The 22767-nt window shown below is 41.1% G+C and overlaps 1 protein-coding gene across 4 annotated transcripts in view; it reads left to right on the plus strand.

Annotated features, from left to right (window-relative positions):
- LOC135206009 (dual specificity protein phosphatase 23-like) overlaps positions 1-22767 on the plus strand; it is a 99611-nt gene that overhangs the window by 20314 nt on the left and 56530 nt on the right. For all 4 annotated transcript variants that reach the window (XM_064237201.1, XM_064237187.1, XM_064237182.1 and 1 more), the window contains exon 2: positions 15366-15517. In XM_064237201.1, the coding sequence (XP_064093271.1) occupies positions 15408-15517 (110 nt within the window). In that variant the 5' untranslated portion in view covers positions 15366-15407. The remainder of the gene's footprint in view (positions 1-15365; positions 15518-22767) is intronic.

A 22767-nucleotide genomic window follows, 5' to 3' on the forward strand; every position in this document is an offset into this window, starting at 1 on the left:
ACATACACTGCATTGTTATGGGTTTGTGCCAGTGATAAAACAACCAATTTAAACGTTTTTCCTTTAAGTCAACGCGTTTAGGAAAAACATGACATAGAATCGACTTTGCGACTTCGTTCACTTTGATATTTTTAACGATACAATAACTATCATTTGTACTACTAAAAACCATCTTCACATAAGTAATTTTTCGTAAGATATGTGTTGTTACAAAAGCTAGCTTATACATAAAAGGCTTTTATAATTTAAAGTCATCTTAGATATACATATGTACCCAAACTCATTGTGGGGAAATTACTACTGTTTCCTCGGATATTGAAATACTTTAGCATCATTCAAACACTTTAATAATATAATGCATAAATACTAGGCTATACATATTTACATCGTATACAAATACTACATACAGTTATATACACATACTTTTATATACAAAGTTAACAGTTATATACACATACTTTTATATACAAAATTAATCATATGAGTAGTGATCAGACGACAGCTGTGCACTGGACTACGTACGCACTACTTGGAAGATAAAACAAACAAAAATTTTGTTGTTGTTAGTCGCCGGGATAGATAACATTTTTCCAGAGATTAAAGAGCTGAATTTTGTTTTGAAGGTATGTCAACCGCGTTAGTAAATAGGTATCATCTTCTAAGGAATTTTTTTTTCTCTTCTTTTTGCGAAAGAATCTTCAAGCCATCTTGCATTCAAAGTAATGAGAAGGAATCATTCTATTTCTTCATTGAACTTCAGTAAAAATACTTACACTAATAAAAAAATAAAAAACTAAAACTACGTACTGTATGCAAAACACATAACATCATCGTTAGCTTCGTGTGTGTAAACGTTCATTCTAAGAAATTACAGAGTAGTATAACTAACACCTGATTGGTTGGTTGGTAGCCATGGAGATCTGTTATCCAATGACTGCCCTCTGCTTCTGTTCTATTTATAGACATACGCCATGGATGGCACTAGGTTTGAACGTTACCATGTTCGTGATTTTCTGACTGCTGACGGCAAAAATTACTCAATAATTTTCTTATATAATTATTCCTTCGTGAAAACAATAATATAATATCGCGGTTGACATACCTTCAAAACAAAATTCAGCTTTTTAATCTCTGGAAAAATGTTATCTATCCCGGCGACTAACAACAACAAATTTTTGTTCGTTTTATCTTCCAAGTAGTACGTACGTAGTCCAGTGCACAGCTGTCGTCTGATCACTACTCATATGATTAACTTTGTATATAAAAGTATGTGTATATAAACTGGTTAACTTTGTATATAAAAGATGATATAACGTTGTATGTAGTATTTGTATACGATGTAAATATGTATAGCCTAGTATTTATGCATTATATTATTAAAGTGTTTGAATGATGCTAAAGTATTTCAATATCCGAGGAAACAGTAGTAAATTTCCCCACAATGGAGTTTGGGTGCATATGTATATCTAAGATGACTTAAATTATAAAAGCCTTTTATGTATAAGCTAGCTTTTGCAACAACACATATCTTACGAAAAATTACTTATGTGAAGATGGTTTTAGTAGTACAAATGATAGTTATTGTATCGTTAAAAATATCAAAGTGAACGAAGTCGCAAGTCGATTCTATGTCATGTTTTTTTTTTTTTTTTTAACTTTAACGTATAGTGGTATGAAAAACACCAGTGTGTCGTAGCGATGCGTCATCAATATAGTGGTATGAAAATACCACATGGTGTTGTAGCGATACGTAATCACAAAGTACAAATCCTTTTCCTGGACCATCCTCAGAATTTTACGACTCTTCAACTTCAAGATCGATATGGTAAAATATATTATATAGTCATACTTATTGTTAAAATTCACAAGTTGAACTGCAAAACATTATTATATTTTGATTGTTAAGTACATATATTTTTTGTGTTTTACGGAATGTTTGTTTTGAAAATAATACCTATTAGTGAACATATGGTATTAATTGTCCCACTATTTTATTATAGGTGATCTTAACCCTCTTACGCCGATTGGACGTATTAAACGTCGAGTCAAAATGTCTCCCGTATGCCGATTGGACGTATCATACGTCGGCTCAAAAAAGTTTTTTAAAAATTCGCGGAAAAATACTTATAGGCCTACCAGCCGAAAACTTTTGTATCACGCGCCTTTGGGGGATGCCGGGAGTTCACGGATCAGGCGTTGTTTTGTTTACAATCGCTACGCAGGCGCGCAAGCGCGAATTTCTTTCTTATCACACTAAAAAGTATCAGTGACACATCTCGGAAATTATTTCGTCACTTTGACATAATTATTGCACCATTTTAAATTATCCTTTACATGAAGTATTATATATGAAAATGTGCGCAATTTCATGCACAATACAACTAAAAAATACTCATGATTGTAGCTTTTATCAGTTTGAAATATTTTCATATAAATAACGATAAGTGACCAAAAAATTTCAACCTCCGGTCAACTTTGTTTTGACTTCGTACAGAAATAGGTCGAGAAACGCAACTTGTCAAGCTAAAACCTCTTAAGACATCTAATAGTAAGTAAAATTCAATAAAATTTGCCTTCCAATTTTCGGCAAACAAAATTGGACGCTCTCTAGCACAATATTTCGCATTTATGGTGAATTTATGAAAAAACTTTTCCTTACGTTCGTGCGATAACTCTTCGATAAATTTTTTCGTGCGATTGTCCTAATGTTTGCACCCTTTTAAATTTGCCGTTCATAAAGTTTTATATATGTAAATGTGCGCAATTTCATGCACAATACAACAAAAACAACCCATGGTTGTAGCTTTTATCAGTTTTGAAATATTTTTCATATAAATAACGTTAAGTGCAAAAATTTCAACTTTCGGTCAACTTTGACTCTACCGAAATGGTCGAAAAAACGAAAAACGCAATTGGTAAGCTAAAACTCTTATATTCTAGTAATATTCAATCATTTACCTTCTTTTTGCAACGACTTGGAAGTCTCTAGCACAATATTTCGATTTTATGGTGAATTTATGAAAAAAAAAAAACATTACGTTCGCGCGGTAACTTCCGAAAAAATCAGAATTTTTTTGTGCGATTGTCGAAATGTTTGCACCATTTAAAATTAGCTGTTACATAAAGTTTTATATATGAAAATGTGCGTAATTTCATGTAGAATACAACTAAAAATGATTGAAGGTTGTAGCTTTTCTCTTTTTCGAAATATTTGCATATAAATCACGATAAATAGAAAAAACCACGTTCGGTCAAATTTGACTCTACCGAAATAGTTGAAAAACGCAATTGTAAGCTAAAACTCTTACGGCCTAGTAATATTCTGTCATTTTTCTTCATTTTGAAACAAATTTGAAGTCTCTAAAACAATATTGTGATTTATGGTGAATTTTTGAAAAATATATACGTACATGGCATTATCCTAATATTTGCTCCTTTTCATATTAGCCTTTTTATAGAGTTTCATATATCAAAATGTGTGCAAATTCATGAAGAATACAATAAAAAATAATTGAAGGTTGTAGCTTTTTCCATCTTCGAAATATGTCCATATAAAAAAATATATATATTAAAATTTCGACATTCGGTCAAATTTAACTCTTCCGAAATGTCGAAATCTGCAATTCTAATCTAAAACTCTTACAATATCGTAATATTCAATCATTTGTCTTAATTTTGAAACAAATTGGAAGTCTCTAGAACATTATTTAGAATTACGGTGAATTTTTGAAAATAACATTTTTTTACGTCCGCTCGTTACGAATTCGTACATCATTTTGTGATAATATTTTTCCGGTGTTGATTTTATTGTTTTACAATGTATTATATATCAAAATGATCGCAATTTAGTGTACAATACAACGCAAAAAAAAGTAACTGGTTAGCTTTGACCGTTTTCTGCACAGCGTGATTTGAATACAATTATGTATGAAATTTTTTTTTTCGCTACCATATATCGCATTATTTACATATGATAATGATATTATTTTCATTTCTGATGGTTGCATTCTAAACTTCAGGCAATGACAAAAAAAGGAGCCAAAAATGAACTCTTAATCTTCAAAAGTACGCGCTTGCTGTATTTTTTGAAAAAATTATTTTTTCCACTTCCTCGCGCTCACTCCAACCAGGCCCGGCATACGGGGAGACGTTTTTTGATTTTTAGGGCTCCGGCGTAAGAGGGTTAATTATCTCACATTCATTTAACAGTATTATATTAATATTTATTTAAATAAACTGTAATTAATAAATAACAATAATGAAAAACATAAAGGGAAAAAAATGTTTTTGCTGCAGTAGTGGTGTTGTTTGATATGCATCTGACCTCACATTTCCGAAATCTGAAAAATTCCAAAAAACCGAAACATCGGAATGTGTGTGTACTGCACATTTTTTTAAACACGCACACAATGTCTACACATTTACTGCAAATTACAGTACGTACGTATTTATTCCTGAGAGAGAGAGAGAGAGAGAGAGAGAGACGAGAGCGAGAGAGAGAGAAGAGAGAGAGGAGAGAGAATGATTAAGGACTCCAAGGCGTGTTATTTTTACAATTATTTTATTATCTTGGGATTTTTTTTTAATCTTGAGATTTTCTATTAAATTCTCGAGATTAATAAGAAAATTACCGTAAATTGACTAGCATCAGCACACATCTGAATGACTCGGCCATTAGCAGGCTAGACCACCAACCTTATGAACTTGCATGATACATGAGATACATGACAAAACACAAAACCACTGTTTATTGGTGAAAATTAGGGGGTCGCACGATATGGGAGATTGCACGTTATTCGAGTATATATACGGTATGTGATTTTTTTTAGCCTTTTATGGAACAAAATCTAGCAAGAAATTGCCATTCCCAGTTGGCAACACTGGCCTACAAACGTTTGCTTGTTGTTGTTATGAAATGTGGTGTGCGGCGCGTTCTTTAAATTGTACCCATATAAACGAGTTAATTATGTGGCATCCAAAAGCCCTGATTCTTTTACTCTTATGGGAAAGACGCCTAAAGGTCAGATGAAGGTTTTTACGTGGAATATACTAGTATTAACGTGTTGTGACGAAGGGAAGAGATGTATCGCTGCATACTGTTGGTAGCATTATCGTTATTATATTACTGGATTGCACTGCAAAATTGTCGCCATCTTTTATCAACATAGATTGTTGGTGAGTACCCATATGATTTACATATTTTGATAGTTCTCTTACCACTCATCCTCTCTTTCCTTGTAAAAAAAAAGAGGCCCACCATGCGTATGTAGGCTTCTAGCTGTAATCCCTAGGCTAGTAGGCTACATATGTACAGTAGTACATATACTACATTTATTTTTTAAGGCTAATTTTGTACAATAACTTTAAAACTGTCTTGAATTTAGTTTTAGGTGATAGTTGAAAACATATTTGGTGTTTGAACTAAAGTAGGCAGTTATAAACATTGGAATAGTGGTCTTGGGTGGGTTAACTATTAAAGTAGGCAGTTTTAAGCAATTTTTGAGGGGGGTATCAGGATAACACGGGTATTTACTTATCACGGGGGGGTTCTGGGCCCTATCCCCCGTGGATAACGAGGCCCCACTGTAGATGGTCTCCTTGGAAAATCATTCCCCTGACACAGGACACATCTCGATGCCCTGTCACTGCTCTTAAGTCATTTTTTAGCCAGGACCTCTTTATTAGAGAACATGGTGGCACAATCTCTATCAAAGGTACTATTAGACAGCTAATACTTTACTTTATAAAACAAGCCAACCCGGATTCATTCCAACATGTTCATGACATCCGGGTGGTGGCTACATCAATTAATTACTTCCAAAATATGAATTTTGAGGATCTGAAGAAATACACGGGGTGGAAATCTCCAGTAGTTTTCAAGCGCCATTATTTGAAGAATTTGGAGGCCCTTAAATATTCAACAATTGCTGCAGGGAGCATAGTCTCCCCCGAATAACATTTCCAAACCTTCTTCTGCCCCACCTTTCACCCCCCCCCCCCCCCCCCCCCCCCCCCCCCCCCCCCCCTCTCCTTTCTACCTGCCTCACTCGTACTCTCCATGATACCTTTCTCCTCGGTGTTGGGAGGACTTGGCGTCATCCTGCCACTTATGCTTGTACATAAATTATTGGTTCCGGATAGGCTTTTATAGACCAATGTGTACACTCGGCAAGGAAAATTAAGATAGTTTTTTTAAATCTTCGGACATATATTGTTCAATAATGCCACACCTGGCAACTCTTGAAAGGGGGCGGAGCTTCAAAATCATAGTGTTTGTTGCTTTCTAGATTTCCATCAACTTTACACCATAAAGATTCTGTTGAGGTCCTATAATCATTTATACTTGAATGTAGAAACAGGCTCTATATTATTCGTTAATGTTGGTTTGGTAACGTCAGTTCAGGGTAGAATATCGATCATCGTTTTTTAAAACCTACTGTGAAACCTTATTCATAAGTAATGTTTGACACTAAACTGACGTAAAATTCATACGTAATTAAAGACGAATCTTAAACAATGAGAGAAAGGGTTTTGAAATTTGGGCTGTACTTGTGTACTTGTGGAAATCATGAGGAACAATACAGTAAAGGATGAAATATTATGACGATAGAGAGAGAGCGCGCAAGCATTGGCCTATCGATAGAGATACTTAATTCATTATACATATTTACTTTGAGAGATTAAGTGATAATATTTTTTCAAATGTTTCAAAAGTGGAGAGAGAGAGAGAGAGAGAGAGAGAGAGAGAGAGAGAGAGAGAGAGAGAGAGAGAGAGAGAGCATAGGCCTATCTATAGAGATACTTAATTCATTATATTTACTTTGAGAGATTGAGTGATAATATTTTTTCAAATGTTTTAAAAGTGGAGAGAGAGAGAGAGAGAGAGAGAGAGAGAGAGAGAGAGAGAGAGAGAGAGAGAGAGAGAGAGAGAGAGAGGAGCAAAATCTGCTCATGTGAAAGCTTAGGCCTATTTATAACGACTTAATTTCATTATATTATCTTTAGGAGATTGAGTGGTAAAATATATATTTTTAAAGTATGTTTTAGAATTGGAGAGAGAGAGAGAATTATAGCACTGGTGATGGACTTGTGACGGGGAAAGGCAGAAGAAAATATAATAAATTAAGTATCCCTATCGATAGGCTTATGCTTGCGCGACATGATATGACTGCCAAGATCGTGCTGCACTATGCTAAATAAAATTTGAAGAATCATAATATTCAAGTTAATTCTCTAAGAAATTCATACCCTAATCTTGATTACATTCGACAGTTGCCGTAGCATTCAAAAATTGTAAAAATGACGTGGAAAATTTTAGACACAGGGTGCGGTCATTCTTGCTCTCTTGAAATAGTCTTTACTTTTGAAAATCGGGTTTCATCCACAAATCATTCACAAAAAAAGAGTTAAGTAAAAATATTTATTACCACAAATAACTCAATATGTATTGCACAGGCAATTAAACTTTTATATCGTGAGAGATCTTTCAGCCTCGCGGCAAAGAAATGCAGTTGTGTGGGGCAGTAGGCTACTACGAACTGCTTTGTAATGGGAGCATATAGCTAGAAAATCTTTGAGCTGACGTGCTACTTTAACCTTGATTAAGATCTATGTTTAAAGACAGTAGCTTTGTAAACAGCAACTAGCATTCGATCCATGTCAACATCAAAGTAATCAAAGTGTGAAATCCGTTACGTTAGCCAGTATCCAGTGACTTACGCTTTCCCGCTCGAAGTTCTAGGGCTCCTCCTCACATCATAGAAAACACTCTTGCGGATGCAACTAGATTTGTTCAACATACCTTAACCGTCGCAACGCTGAGTGCCATTGACGTCAGCTAACTTTAATCGCTTTGGAATACAACATAAGTTTGTAGAAACTGAATCAATTGCATTCACCAATTACAATAATGCAATATATCCCCGTTCATGAAGCAAAACGAGTAATTATTGTCGTCGTGATACATAGTACTAAAATCAGAAATTCACATTCTATCTACCAGATCTCTATGAACGAATCCATCTGAGAAATTTCAATTACTTCGGACATATATCGTGATTTTAAGTATCTCAACGGCTTTGTTTTGCAGTTTTGACTTATAAGATATAATTTGCAGTATATTTTCATATTCTAGAGTAAATTTAGCGATATTATGTCTTTTCAGTAAAAACAAATGGGAAATTGGATGAACGAAAGCTAATGAAAACTGTATCTTTAGTTTTCTTGTCGAGTGTACATACTCTGAATTTGTATCAAATTCATTTTATGATACTGTATTATTTTGTATTACCTTTAAGTATAATTAATTCTAAGTCATAGGTTAAGTCTTAGGATAATTATTAATAATAAGTTTAAGTTTAACTATTGTTACTAGAATATTTTTGCAGTGAGTAAACTTATATTTAAATGAATTTCAGTTTTCATTTCTCCTCTTAAGTTTACTTATTATTCAGTAGTCTTGGATAGTATTCTCTGGTAAATTTTCACCGGCAAACACAGGTCGACCCAGAAAAGGGATTTTGACGAAGGAAAAATCTATTTCTGGGGAGAGACCTGTGTCGCCCAGTGAAACCCGATCCCTTTGGTAGTCTTCCCTTCCCTACACCTATCCATGCCATAAAAGGTATCTAAAACATCAGGATTGCAGATGTCGCTCGAGTCTGGTATTAACAGTAGTAGTACGAGGGCGATGTAGGTGTGACCGTTGACTCGGCTCACTCCATATGGAGGTTTTTGAGAGGGAAAAGACTAAATGGCAGGAGACCTGTGAATATTGGCTTTCACACGCCCCGAACTTTATACCCGACGCCCTTTGGGTGCTTGCGCGAGGGTAGTAACCTCTGCATACCAATGCTAGCTTTTTTCTCTGGTATACATATTTAGAAACTATTTATACTAGAAAAGTGGATAGCAGGATCCTTTTCATCAGGCGACTCAGGTCTCTCCCCAGAAATAGATTTTTCCTTCGTCAAAATCCCTTTTCAAAGTCATCTTAAACATTTTACCATTAAAAATATATACCTACAGCCAATAACACAGAGAGAGAGAGAGAGAGAGAGACCAGTGAATGGCAACATCATATATCTGACCATCAAGAGTGAAATTATGAATTATTTCTGAGGCAGGCAGAGAGAGAGAGAGAGAGGAGAATAGGAGGAAGACGAGAGAGAGAGAGAGAGAGAGAGAGAGAGAGAGAATAAATCCTAAACTCTGACTCCTTACCCTCCGCCAATACTCCGCCAATACGTATATCAAACTGTCATTTACTCCCCCGCCCACCTTCCTCCACGTGGATAAAAAGACTGGGAATCACTATTTTTAATTAATCCTATTAATATTTGAAAATTAGTTATGAGGTAAATCATTTATTTATGCTACAAAACAAATAAACATACATAAGTAAGAGAGAGAGAGAGAGATGTTATTGTTACTGTTTAATCTCATTAAACTTAATATTATTTGTAAACTAGTACTGTACAGTAAGTCCTCGGGTTACGCCGGTCTCGACTTACGATGTTTTGTGGTTACTAACTCGCCCCCATAAAAATATAAGAAATAATATTTTGCGTCGTTCCGTCTTACGCGGTTTAGCGTCGTAAGCGACGTAAACAAACGCGAACTAGTTCCGGGCGCACGGCGGAAGAATACGCTTTGTGGGGGAGAGGACGGTGTCGCTTCGCTACGCTCATTCCTCACCCATAGGCCATTTTGGTTCTTTACACTGTCTCTCTCTCCCTCGTGTTGTATCGTTTTTGTAACTTTTTGCTCTTTGTTATGGCTCCCAAGCGCAAGGCGGACTCTTCTGATGGTAGTGCATCGAAGAAAAGAAAGGCCATCACCATGGAAATTAAAGTGGACATTATAAAGCGATCTGAGAAGGGAGAAACGCCAACAAACATTGGCCGCTCGCTTGGCCTTAGCCGTTCGACCGTTGCTACCATTATCAAAGATAAAGAGCGCATCGTTGAACATGTGAAAGGATCTGCTCCTATGAAAGCGACAGTGATAACTAAGCAGCGTAGTGGTCTAATAATTGAAATGGAAAGGTAATTGGTGCTTTGGTTGGAAGACCAAAATCAACGGCATATCCCAGTCAGCCTTATGGTGATTCAGGAGAAGGCGAAAAGATTGTTTGAAGCGTTGAAAACAGAAAAGGGGGAGGGAAGTGAAAGTGAAGAGTTTGTGGCTAGTAGGGGTTGGTTTATGCGATTTAAGCTTGGGCCAATTACCATAACCTTAAAGTGCAAGGTGAAGCTGCTATTGGGGATGAGAAAGCAGCGAGTGAATTTCCTAAAGCGTTGTCTGAGATAATTAAGGAGGGGGGTTATTCTGCTCAGCAAGAGTTTAACGTAGACGAGACAGGTTTGTTTTGGAAGTGTATGCCTAACCGCACTTAAATTGCCAAGGAGGAGAAGTCAGCACCCGGTCATAAAGCCAGCAAGGAGAGGCTAACTTTACTTCTTGGGGGTAATGCAGCTGGCGACTTCAAACTGAAGCCCTTGTTGGTGTATCAGGCTGAAAATCCAAGGGCACTCAAGGGTATTTGGAAGGGTCAACTACCAGTAATTTGGAAGTCCAACAAGAAGGCATGGGTGACACTTGCAGTGTTTGAGGACTGGTTCGTAAACCATTTTGTTCCAAGTGTGGAGCGGTATTGTGCCTCCAAGGGTATCCCCTTTAAGGTGATGCTAGTGCTGGACAATGCCCCTGGACACCCTGCCCAGCTGGGAGACTTCAACCCTAATGTCAAGGTGGTTTACCTTCCACCTAATACCACGGCCCTTTTACAGCCTATGGACCAAGGAGTGATTGCTTCGTTCAAGGCCTACTACCTACGAAGGACAATTGCTATGGCTTTACAGGCAACTGAAACCAAGAAGGACTTGACTCTGAAGGACTTGACTCTGAAGGACTTTTGGAAATCCTACAACATCCTTGATGCTGTAAAGAACATTGCTGATTCCTGGGAGGAGGTTAAGCAAACAAACATGAATGGTGTCTGGAAGAAAATTTGTCCTCAATTTGTGAATGATTTCCATGGGTTTGAGGACACAGTTCAGCAAGTTGTCAAGAACGTTGTTGCCCTGAGTAAGGAAATCAATTTGGAGATGGAGGTTGATGATGTTACAGAGCTGCTGGAGTCTCATGGCGAGGAGTTATCTGCTGAGGACCTGATACAACTGGAGAAGCAGATGATAGAGGAAGAAGAAGAAGCACCCACCCCAGAGCCTAAGGCTTTCACAAGGCAGGACTTGGCAAGAGGTTTTGCAGAGTTGCAGCAAGCGTTGACAACTTTTGAGGCTCAGGATCCCAACTTGGACAGGTTCACTAGGGTTTCCGGAGGCATCATGGATTTGATGCAGTGTTACAAGGAGATCTTGGATGAAAAGAGGTTGCTCTCTGTTCAGACTAACCTGGAGCAGTATTTTAGAAGGTAGAGAGGCCTGCAAGAGATCCTGTACCCTTTACCTCAGCTGCCTCTGCTAATCCAGACTCGCCTGCCCCACAATCTCCAGCACCTTCTGAATGTTCTGCTAACCCAGACTCACCTGCCCCAGCATCTCCAGCACCTTCTGTAGGTTCTGCCTCACCTAAAGACTCACCTGCCCCAGCATCTCCAGTAGTATGTTCTGCCTCACCTCAAGAATCACCTGCCTCAGCATCTCCAGCATCTTCTGGAGGTTCTTTTTCTCTTCACTAACCTCCCCCAGTCTCTCCAGCACCGCAGCTTCCTCTCCAGTGTGCAAGCCAATCAAATTAATAAAGGTAAGGAATTGTTCTCTCGTTGTTATTGATAGGTATTTACATTAAATCATGTGGTATTTTTTAATGTTCCGACTTACGCTGAAAATCGTGTTACGACGCATCTTAAGAACGGATCAACGTCGTAACTCGAGGACCCCCTGTATATTATTATTTTACCATGAAATGTATTAATGTCCTTAAAGATACACTTATACATACATTTCCAGCCCAGACAGAGGGCGAGTTACCACTAGGACATACTATCTCCTTTGGCAAAAGAGAGAGAGAGAGAGAGAGAGAGAGAGAGAGAGAGAGAGAGAGAGAGAGAAAGAGAGAGAGAGAGAGAGAGAGAGAGAGAGAGAGAGAGAGAGAGAGAGATGGGGGGGGAGGGTTATCCTTATATAAAAGTCTGAAATGGATAGATTATTGGACTTCTATAAAATACTAGCACATATGAATTTTGAAATTGGTTATATTACTATTACTGTTATTATGCAAAAATATTAATAAACATACACATGTACCATAGAAATTCTCATCTCAGTAAAAGAGAGAGAGAGAGAGAGAGAGAGAGAGAGAGAGAGAGAGAGAGAGAGAGAGAGAGAGAGAGAGAGAATATGGGTAGATATGGTCCAGATAAAAATCTGCGAATCAGTGAGTCCGCGAATCCGCAGAACGCGAATACAGGGTCCCCACTGTCTTAGAAAAAAAAAAAAGATTTGCCAAAAAAACAGAAGATTGTTGTTTATTATTCTGTAAGCACAGTTCAATGAAAAGGATAGTCTCAGAAAATATGGTCTTCCAGAATTTATAGGGGGTCATTCGGACCCCCCCACCTCGGTACAGGCCTAAAAGAGATCTCTCTATGATTGTTCTTACAATATTCGGGAGTCTCACCGAGCGCTTGAATTCATTAGAATTTCTGGCGCTCGCCAAATGCTTGGATTCTTTGGAATTGCGAGCATTCAGAAGGCCAGAGAAGATCACTCCTGATAATTGTTCTTACAAGATTCAGGAGTCTTGCCTAGTCCTTAAATTCCTTGGAATTTCTGGCACTTGCTGAACACTTGGATTCTTTGGAATTATGAACACTCAGGCAAGAGAAGACACTCCTGATGATTGTTATACGAGATTCAGGAGTCTCGCCAAGCACTTGAAGTCCTTGGAATATCTTGGGCTCTCCGAGATTCCTAGGGAACGCAAGTGCTCAGAAGTCGATGATCATTTTTATGAGGTTCGGGAGTCTCACAGATCACTCGAGTTCCTTGGAACTTCAGGAGCTCCCTGAGCACTTGGTTAGAATCATGAACATTCGGTTGATGTTTTATTAACTGCTCAGTATTTTACAGAATCTTAGGCATTTCTCAGCCAGCACTGGGGAGTTCGCTCTCCAGTCCAGTTTAGGAACACATTGAGAGAAGTGCCAAGACACCCTGATAGCGCTATTTAGGCGCTTGGTCAGGTTCCATCCTTGTGTCTTGGACCTTAGGGTCCGACCACAAAGGATAGAAGACACAATCCCTCTTTGAACTTTGTTCTCAATGGGCTTCTGCCTCGAAGGAGAATAGTGCATGTTGGAGGACAACAATAGTCCTTAGCAGATGAGTACTGATCATAGTTGCATTATGTGACCGGCTCTGCTCACTCTTCAGCCAAATTGAGCGGCCGGCCCTGCCTGGGAGAACTTTTGCTCTCCTCAGGTTGGTGCTTTGCCATCCTCCTTCCCCGTCCAGCAGTCATCACAAATTGATGATCACCTACAATCTACCCCTCCTGCTAGTTCTCCTAGGAGGACAGGTAGGATTTCTTCTAGGAATGCCTTTTCTCCTTACCATTCTTTTGGCCCCCTCGTTTGTTCTGAGAGCTGCAAGGCGGATGGAGAGAATTCCAATGAGTGTTTCTTTTTTGGAATTTGGCTGCAAAGTTAGTATCTAGAGATTGATCCTCTGATCATCTTGTCATACGCTGAAGTAGTCGAGGAAAATTTCATTGAGTCCTGTAAAACCTCCTTTCAAGGGAAGGAAATTGGGAGTTTCATACCTCAGGAAAACCCAAGGGTTTCCTTTGGGATATGAATACCCTCGATTTTCATTCAGCAGAGATCTTTGCGCCGCTTCGTCAGCACACTGATCTCAGGAATAGGACTGCAGCCTCCCCTGTGAATAATCTTAACTGTTAAGAGACTCTTGCTCTGCCAGGAGAGACGAGGGTTTCCGTAGGGATGCTGCATTCCTTGCTTGTGAGGGCGTTCTCAACTAGATGAATACATTTTCTCCTGACAAGGAATTTGTTCCGAGTTTCAATATGCTCAATCAAGCTCTCTTCATCAATCTTAGGTCTCACGCTGTTTCTCCTTGCCATGAAGGGTATTCCCTCTTGCAACAAGGGGCAGCAAGCCTGGAGGACACCGCTCTGGTTTCCTTCCAGGCAGTCCCACATGAAATTTCATCTCTACCCAGCACCAGTCAGCAACCTGTGGGCAATTCTGGTGCTAAGATAAGGGATATTGTCCTAATTCAGATCTCCAATTTGCCTTAATGCTTCCAACTCTTAATAATCTTCCCAGCCTTTTTCCTATGAGTTACGATTCCTAACTCATTTGATAAGGCCCAGAAGTCTGACTCTTAATCCTGCAGTTCTTATACACCAATCAGTTGTCAGAGGTGGGAGACTCCTCCTCGCTCTTTCGACCAGGAAGAGTACCCTAGGTGTGCTGAACTCCTGTCAGTTCAAGAGACTCGCTCTAATTCCTCCCTCGAATAAGCGATTCTTCATATTGTAAAAGACCAAGGGTTTGTATATTGTGCAGGAACAAATCAGTTTTTAAAAGTAAATTGTATTTTTCCTAAATACAAACCTGAGGTCCTTTACACTAATGCCCACTTCATGCCATCCCTCAATCTGAAACTTGGTCCAAAAGGCAAAGTGGAATGTTTCCATACATGCAGGCGGGTCTCCCCGCCTACCGGACGGTAGTTACTGCCCAACCACCTTGTTTAAGAGTCCTAATGGCCATGTTCCAGCTTTGCTGTGAGCAATTCCTATTGTAAAGGACCTCATATTTGTACAGATAGGAAAATCACAATTTATTTCTAAACATTGTAATTTCAAACCTAACACACTCCCACCTGATGAACGGATCCCCTCCAAACTTGTGTCCAACTTTTTGTTTCACTCTTTCCATATCCTGTGTAATCCCCTCCTGCCCCCAGCACACAGTCACACGCAACAGAGCCTTTACCAACCTAACCTCTATTCCCAATCTACCTCCCCTTCAGGATATTCTTACTGAAATAGAACACTTCTCCATAGAATGTGTAATCTGCTTCCTTCAACAAAAAAATATTCTTCATCCAATGTAACATTCCAACCAATAATTCTAACCATTCTGTATCTGTAATCAGCATAGCATAGTACCATATGATCTCCAATGCCTGGTTCTGTATGACTTATATGTATTAATTCAATATCATAACAGTACCAAGTCCGGTCCTAGGGTAGCTGGTACTCAGGCAAGCTGAACTTGGGCGCCAGTTTTTATCATATTAGTATGATAGTACTGTTGCTTTATGAAGCCCAATGTGTAACCCAATTCAAAGAATTTTCTTTTCTCTTTTCAGTAACTTCTCAGCAGTCTTAAAAAAGAAAAAATTACTCTTATCATGACTTCAGAAGAAAATGGTATTGAACCTTGGAATTTTTCATGGGTTGTGAAGGGGGTGCTCTCTGCTTGTTCTTGGCCAAGGACAGACAGAGAAATTATTTGGCTTAGGTAAGTGTTGAAGTTATTTTACTAAAAGCAAACCAAAAACTGCCATTATGGTGGTTTGGGAACCCCACAAAATTTCATATTTATTATTTGATGATCACTAATGTGATGTCCGGGCAAGAAGAATTTTGTTCATGAAACTTACCCGGCAGATATATATATAGCTGTATTTCTTCGAAGTCCGACAGAAATTTCAAAACTCCCGGCACACGCAGTGGTCGGCCAGGTGGTTAGTACCCATTCCCGCCGCTGGGAGGCGGGAGTCAGGAACCATTCCCATTTTCTATCCAGATTTTTTCTGTCGCCGGTACTGATAACAACTGTTTTCAGTACCTCTGTCTAGGATTTTCGAAACTTTGTTACTTAAGTATTCCGTTTGTCTTTTGGTTATTGAACGTGGATCGTGACTTGGCATACGCTGATAGTGGATTGAATTTTGAATTTGGTTTGGTTTTTTCTTTAACTAAGATGTCTGGGACTAGTTCAACTAGTACCAGAGTGTGTTGTATGGAAGGTTGTAAGGTGAGGCTACCGAAAGGTTCGGTAGACCCACACACAGTATGCACGAATTGTAGAGACCATGTGTGTGTAATAGATGACTGTTGTAAGGAGTGTGAATGTCTGTCTGATTCAGGTTGGAAGGCTTATGAATCCTATGTGCGAAAATTGGAGCGCGATAGGATAAAGAGGTCTTCCTCCAGGAGTTCATCAGTCAGTAGAAGTAAGGGTAGTGAGGTTTCTCCTACTATTCCTTCAGTAGTTTGTGCAACACCTAAATCTTTTGTGCCTTTGGGCCCTGAAAAATCTGTGGAGGTCAATGCTCTTTCTACGATTCTAGAGTCATTACGAAATCTAGAATCTAAAGTGCTCGCTTTGGAGGGTAAAAGCAGTGTTAATGAAGTGAAGTGCAGTGAAAGTGCCCCCAGTGTTGTGGAGGGGGCGTCAGATCGGCCCTATAATGCCTCTAGGCCTGGACCTCTGTCGAACTCCCAGGACCAGGGAGACGGACATGTCGAAAGCCGAAGGAGGGTTACGGGGAACTCCCACCGATCTGGCGTCCCTTCGGCAGATCCTGGCGACGATCTCCAGGCTGCCAAAGAGCGCGCTCGTGTGCGTATCCTCCGCGAGTGCTTTTCGTCTTCGGAGGCGTCCTCCCCGCAAAGGGGCTGGAGCTTTGAGGGACACTCGCGTCCTCTGAAAAGAACTAAGACGGATGTCGCGTAGGCGGCCGTCGTCAGTAGTTTCTCAGAGGAGGACGCAGAACGTCCTTTCGCTCCTTCTGCTTTGCGGTCTGCGCCTTTTTATGTGGACTACTCTCCACCGCAAAAGAGAGCAAAGACGCAAGTTGCCGCACAGGCGGCCAGCGTTTCTGGTCTCAGGGAGGAGGACGCTTCACGTCCTTTCTCTTCTGCTACTTTGCGGTCTTCGCCAGAGAGTTTTGCAGCATTGACGCCACAAAAGAGAACCAGGATGTCTTCCGACGATGACGCCTTTGAGCGCCCCAGTCGCTCCAAGAAAAGAACTGAGTCGGTCCGTGTGAGAAGGAATAGGGCTTCCCCTCGCCCTTCGCCTTCTCACAGGATCAGCTTTTCACCTGAAAAGGAATCGTCTCCAACTAAAAGAGTCATCCGTTCGATGCAACAACAACTGGCTTCGTTGCTGGCCGAGAGAGAGGTAGAACCGCGTTGTAGAAGAAAAGATGATAGATTGCCGATCAAAAGATCTAAGCGGTCTCCCGCTTCTTCGGATCGCTCTTCTCTTTCACCAGTGGCTACGCCCTCTAGATTTCGTGCATCCCACTTGCAGCTGGGTAAAGAGCGCGAGCAACTTCCTTCGAAAGATTCGTATATCGAGAGGAAGGAAACTCGCCCTACTTTTCGAAGCGTTTCCCTCTCTACTCATAGGGGTTCGCTTTATTCGAAGATTGACGTTCTCTCTGCTGCGAAGCAAGGCGGTTTGCAAGCTGAGAATCAGGACATGGACGCTAAGCTGGACGCTTATATGGACGCTAAGCGTGGCGCTCAGAGGAGTGCTAAGCGTGACGCTCAGTCGGTCGTCAAGCGTGACGTTCGGCTGGACGCTAGGCAGTCATGACGCTCGGCTGGACGTCAAGCGTGACGCTCGGCTGGACGCCAGGTGTGGCGCTCGCATGGACGCCGAGTGTGACAAGTTTACGAACACCTGTACAGAGGTTTTGTTAGACACTCATCAGGCCTCACAACGTGATATTTGTCCAGACGCTCGCCTACACTCTAACATTTGTAGACACTCCCATCGAGAGATTGTTCAGGAAACTAACACTTCTATTCCTGAACCTATAGATATACAGAACGCACCTAGTACGTCACAGCAGCGCTCTTCATCAAAGATTGAACCGAAAGGGCTTCTACCACCTTCGTCGGGAGACCCCTCTGCCGCTCCTACAGAAGAAGGAGGATTGAGTAATATTTCAGAAGAAACAGACGAGGATCAACCTTCTACGTCAGTTTCTTCTGATTATCAAGTATTAGTTCGCTTGCTTCGGGCTTCTTTTGGAGATGAATTCCAACCCGCAGCTCCTCGCTCTCCTCCTTCTCAGTTTCCATTGTCGAAAACTAGCAAGACTCCGGGTTTTGTTAAGATGATGAAGTCTCTTTCAACTAAAAGAGCTTTCAAAAAGGTTCAAGATTGGATGGAGTCGAGGAAAGCACAGGGAAAGTCTTCTTTTGCCCAGCCTCCTTCAAGACTATGCGGTAAGGCAGGCATTTTGTACGAGACAGGTGAAGATGTCGGTTTAAGAGCTCCTGCATCTGCGCAAGGTGATTTTGCCAGTCTAGTCGACGCACCAAGAAGGTCTCTCCTTTTGTCAGCGAAAGTAGCGTGGACTCCTGCGGAAATGGACCACCATCTTAAAGGCCTTTTTCGGACAATAGAAGTGTTCAATTTGTTGGACTGGTGCTTGGGACTGCTAGACACAAAGGCTCTTAGTCAAGATTCAATTAGCCTGGGGGAGCTATCCAGCGTTCTTGCGTGTATGGATAAGGCCGTCAGGGATGGTTCAGAGGAATTAGCTTCGCATTTTTGTGCAGGGCTCTTAAAAAAAGAGAGCTCTCTCTCTACTGCAAATTCACTGCGAAGTCAGTATCTCCAGCACAGAGGGCAGATTTGCTTTTCGCCCCTCTCTCGAACCATCTCTTTCCCCAGGCTATGATTAAAGATGTGGCTGGCAGTCTTCAAGAAAAAGCTACTCAGGACCTCTTAGCGCAATCTTCTAGACGTCCTGTAGTTCCTTCAACTTCTGCAAGAACACAGTTTTCCAAGAAAATAAAGCCCTTTCGAGGTGGGGCTTCCTCGAGACCTCCTCCTTGAGGAAGAGGCCTTGCCAGAGGTAGAGCCCCGTCTAAACCCAAAGGGAAGAAATGAGAATGTAGTCCTTCAGGCACCAGTAGGAGCCAGGCTTCACTTATTTGCAAAAGCCTGGAGAAAGATAGAGGCGGACACCTGGTCGCTCAATGTCATCGAGCGAGGATACAAAATACCATTCCTGAAGTCGCCTCCGCTGTGCACGACGCCCAGAGATCTATCACCTTCGTACCAGCTGGAAAAACAACAGATCTTGTTCGATCTGCTCGAACAAATGCTCGAGAAGAATGCAATAGAACAGGTAGACGACCTTCAATCCCCGGGTTTCTACAACAGGTTATTCCTGGTACCGAAACAGTCGGGAGGTTGGAGGCCAGTTTTAGATGTGAGCAGTCTAAATCTTTTTATAGAGAGACAGAGGTTCAAGATGGAGACACCTCAGTCAGTGCTTGGGGCCTTAAGACAAGGCGATTGGATGGTGTCTTTAGACCTGCAAGACGCATATTTCCACGTCCCGATTCATCACCAATTGAGGAAGTATCTGCGTTTTGTCATGAAGGGAAGAGTTTTCCAATTCAGAGCTCTTTGCTTCGGATTGAGTACGGCACCAATGATATTCACAGTTTTAATGAAGAATGTGGCGAGGTGGCTTCATCTTGCAAACGTCAGGATCTCTCTATATCTAGACGACTGGCTCATTCGAGCATCATCGAAAGAAAAGTGTCTGAAGGACCTTCAATCAACCTTATCTCTAGCGAAGTCCCTGGGACTTCTGGTGAATTTCGAAAAGTCACAACTGATCCCCACACAGTCCATCGTGTATCTGGGGATTCAGATGGATTCAGTGGCTTTTCGAGCTTTTCCATCCCAGGGACATCAACAACAAGGATTAGACAAAATAGCAGTCTTCTTAAGGAAAGAATCATGCTCGGTGAGGGAATGGATGAGTCTGCTGGGGACCATTTCCTCGCTGGAGAAGTTTGTTTCCTTGGGAAGACTACATCTCAGACCTCTCCAGTTTTTCCTGAAAGAGAATTGGAGGGACAAAGAAAGTTTAGATGCAATTTTAAGAATTCCGAGGGAAGTAAAGGATCACCTTAAGTGGTGGCTCGATCCTTTAAAACTATCGGAAGGAGTATCCCTCAAACTTCAGAGCCCCGACCTAGTGTTGTTCTCCGACGCATCCAACACGGGGTGGGGAGCTACACTGGGGGGGGAAGAAGTGTCAGGCACCTGGAGAGGGGAACAGGTGTACTGGCACATAAATCTCAAAGAACTAGCGGCCATATACTTAGCTCTACAATTGTTCGAAGACAAAGTCTCACACAAGATAGTTCAGATAAATTCGGACAACACCACAGCTCTGGCATACATAAAAAAACAAGGAGGGACTCACTCTCGATCATTGCTCAACCTAGCGAGAGAGATCTTGTTGTGGGCGAAAACGCAAAACGTAACGATTCTGACGAGATTCGTTGCAGGCGTGGAGAACGTCTGTGCGGATCTCCTCAGTCGGCAAGGTCAACTGCTGTCGACCGAGTGGATTCTACTTCAGGAGGTGTGCCAAGAGCTGTGGAGGTTGTGGGGACGTCCTCTAGTAGACGTCTTTGCGACATCAAGAACAAAGAGGCTTCCGCTGTACTGCTCCCCGGTGCTCGATCCGAGAGCAATAGCAATAGATGCCCTTCTCTGGGACTGGACAGGGATGGATCTGTACGCCTTTCCCCCGTTCAAGATCCTGGGAGAAGTGATGAGAAAATTTGCGACTTCAGAAGGGACGAGAATGACGTTAATCGCCCCTTACTGGCCGACAAAAGAATGGTTCACAGAGGTCATGTCCTTCGTAGTAGACTTCCCGAGGACACTGCCTTCGAGGACAGATCTACTCAAACAGCCCCACTTCGAGAGGTACCACAAAAACCTCCCCGCTCTGAGTCTGACTGCATTCAGACTATCAAAAAGTTGGCCAGAGCGAGAGGTTTTTCAAGACCTGTGGCAAGAGCTATTGCCAATGCAAGAAGGGCTTCCACTCTTGCAGTGTACCAATCAAAGTGGGCTACATTTAGGAGTTGGTGCAGAAGGAAAGGCATTTCCTCTACCACGACCTCTGTGAGCCAAATAGCGGACTTCTTATTTTACCTAAAGAACGACTTGAAGCTTGCGGTCTCGACAATCAAAGGCTACAGAAGTGTGCTATCTGTAGTCTTTAGACATAGAGGAATTGATTTGGCAAATGACAAAGACATTCACGATCTATTAAGGTCTTTCGAAACTACAAAGATTCCTCAACCTAAATTACCGTCTTGGAATTTGGACGTAGTCCTTAAATTCCTAATGTCCAGTCGGTTTGAACTGCTTCAAAATGTATCGTTAAGAGATCTTACTAAGAAAACTGTTTTCCTAACCGCTCTGGCGACGGCGAAGAGGGTTAGCGAAATTCAAGCTTTTAGCAAGCATATTGGATTTAAGGGGCATAATGCAGTCTGCTCATTAAGCCCGACGTTTCTAGCTAAAAATGAGAATCCTTCCAACCCTTGGCCCAGAAGTTTTGAGATTAAGGGTATGGGGGAAATCATTGGACGAGAACCAGAGAGAGTCCTGTGTCCTGTCAGGGCTCTAAAGATTTATTTGCGGAAAACGAAGGAATGTCGAGGTCCTTCTAACAACTTATGGTGTTCGGTCAAGAGACCAGAGTTACCTATGTCGAAGAATGCTGTGGCATTCTTCTTGAGGGACACCATTAGACAGGCGCATTCATCTTGCAAAGACAGTGATATTAAGCTGTTGAAAGTGAATGCCTACGAAGTGAGGGCTATATCTACCTCGGTAGCCTTCCAAAAGAATATGGCACTCAATGACATTCTGAGTGCCACTTTTTGGCGCAGCAACTCAGTGTTCCCTTCACACTACCTGCGGGATGTGAAGACGACATACAAGAACTGTTATGCGCTTGGACCATACGTCGCCGCAGACACTTTGTTGGGGGCAGGAAGTAGCTCTCATCCTACTCTGTGGAAAATGGGTAGGTGAGTTTTTTAAAGGTTTATTTTGATTTATGGTTGTAAGGTCGCCCACCTGAGCCGGACTTCCTTTCCTTTAGCCTAATTAATGTGGGAATTAAATTTGTTAGGCTGGTCAGGTGGTGGTTTTTGCTTCGTTGCCCTCATAGTATGGTCAAAATGGTCTAGTCACATTGTGGTCACGCTCCCGTTGACAGATCATCTAGAACTCACCAGCTATATAGGTCACTACCTTGCTGGAGACTCTAGTAAAGCAATAGCAGACTTGGGTGACAGTAATCACGAAGTCAACTATGCTAACAGGTAAGGAACCAAGATGTCTATCATCTGCATGTAATGTGTTTCCAAAATCCTTTTCTGTCTCTCCCTACCTCCAAAGGTGGGATTCAGCTATATATATATCTGCCGGGTAAGTTTCATGAACAAAATGATATTGTTAAGGTACAATAAAGTTTGTTCATACTTACCTGGCAGATATTTATAATCAAAGTACCCACCCACCTCCCCTCAGGTGACAGTGGGAATAGAAAATCTGGATAGAAAATGGGAATGGTTCCTGACTCCCGCCTCTCAGCGGCGGGAATGGGTACTAACCACCTGACCGACCACTGCGTGTGCCGGGAGTTTTGAAATTTCTGTCGGACTTCGGAGAAATACAGCTATATATATATCTGCCAGGTAAGTATGAACAAACTTTATTGTATCTTAACAATATCATTTTTTGCATTTCATTGTGATGTGCAACACCTAAGCAAGGATTAACTGCCTCTGCTTCCCTTTCACTGGTAGCTTTTTGTTTTGCCATATTGATATAATTAATCATTATTGTGTTTGCACATTATATAAATTTTTTTTTTTGTTTATCAGTAGATGAATCTGCAGTACAGTGCT

This window comes from Macrobrachium nipponense, chromosome 11 (genome assembly GCF_015104395.2).
Source record: "Macrobrachium nipponense isolate FS-2020 chromosome 11, ASM1510439v2, whole genome shotgun sequence".
NCBI classification, from domain to species: Eukaryota; Metazoa; Arthropoda; class Malacostraca; order Decapoda; family Palaemonidae; genus Macrobrachium; species Macrobrachium nipponense.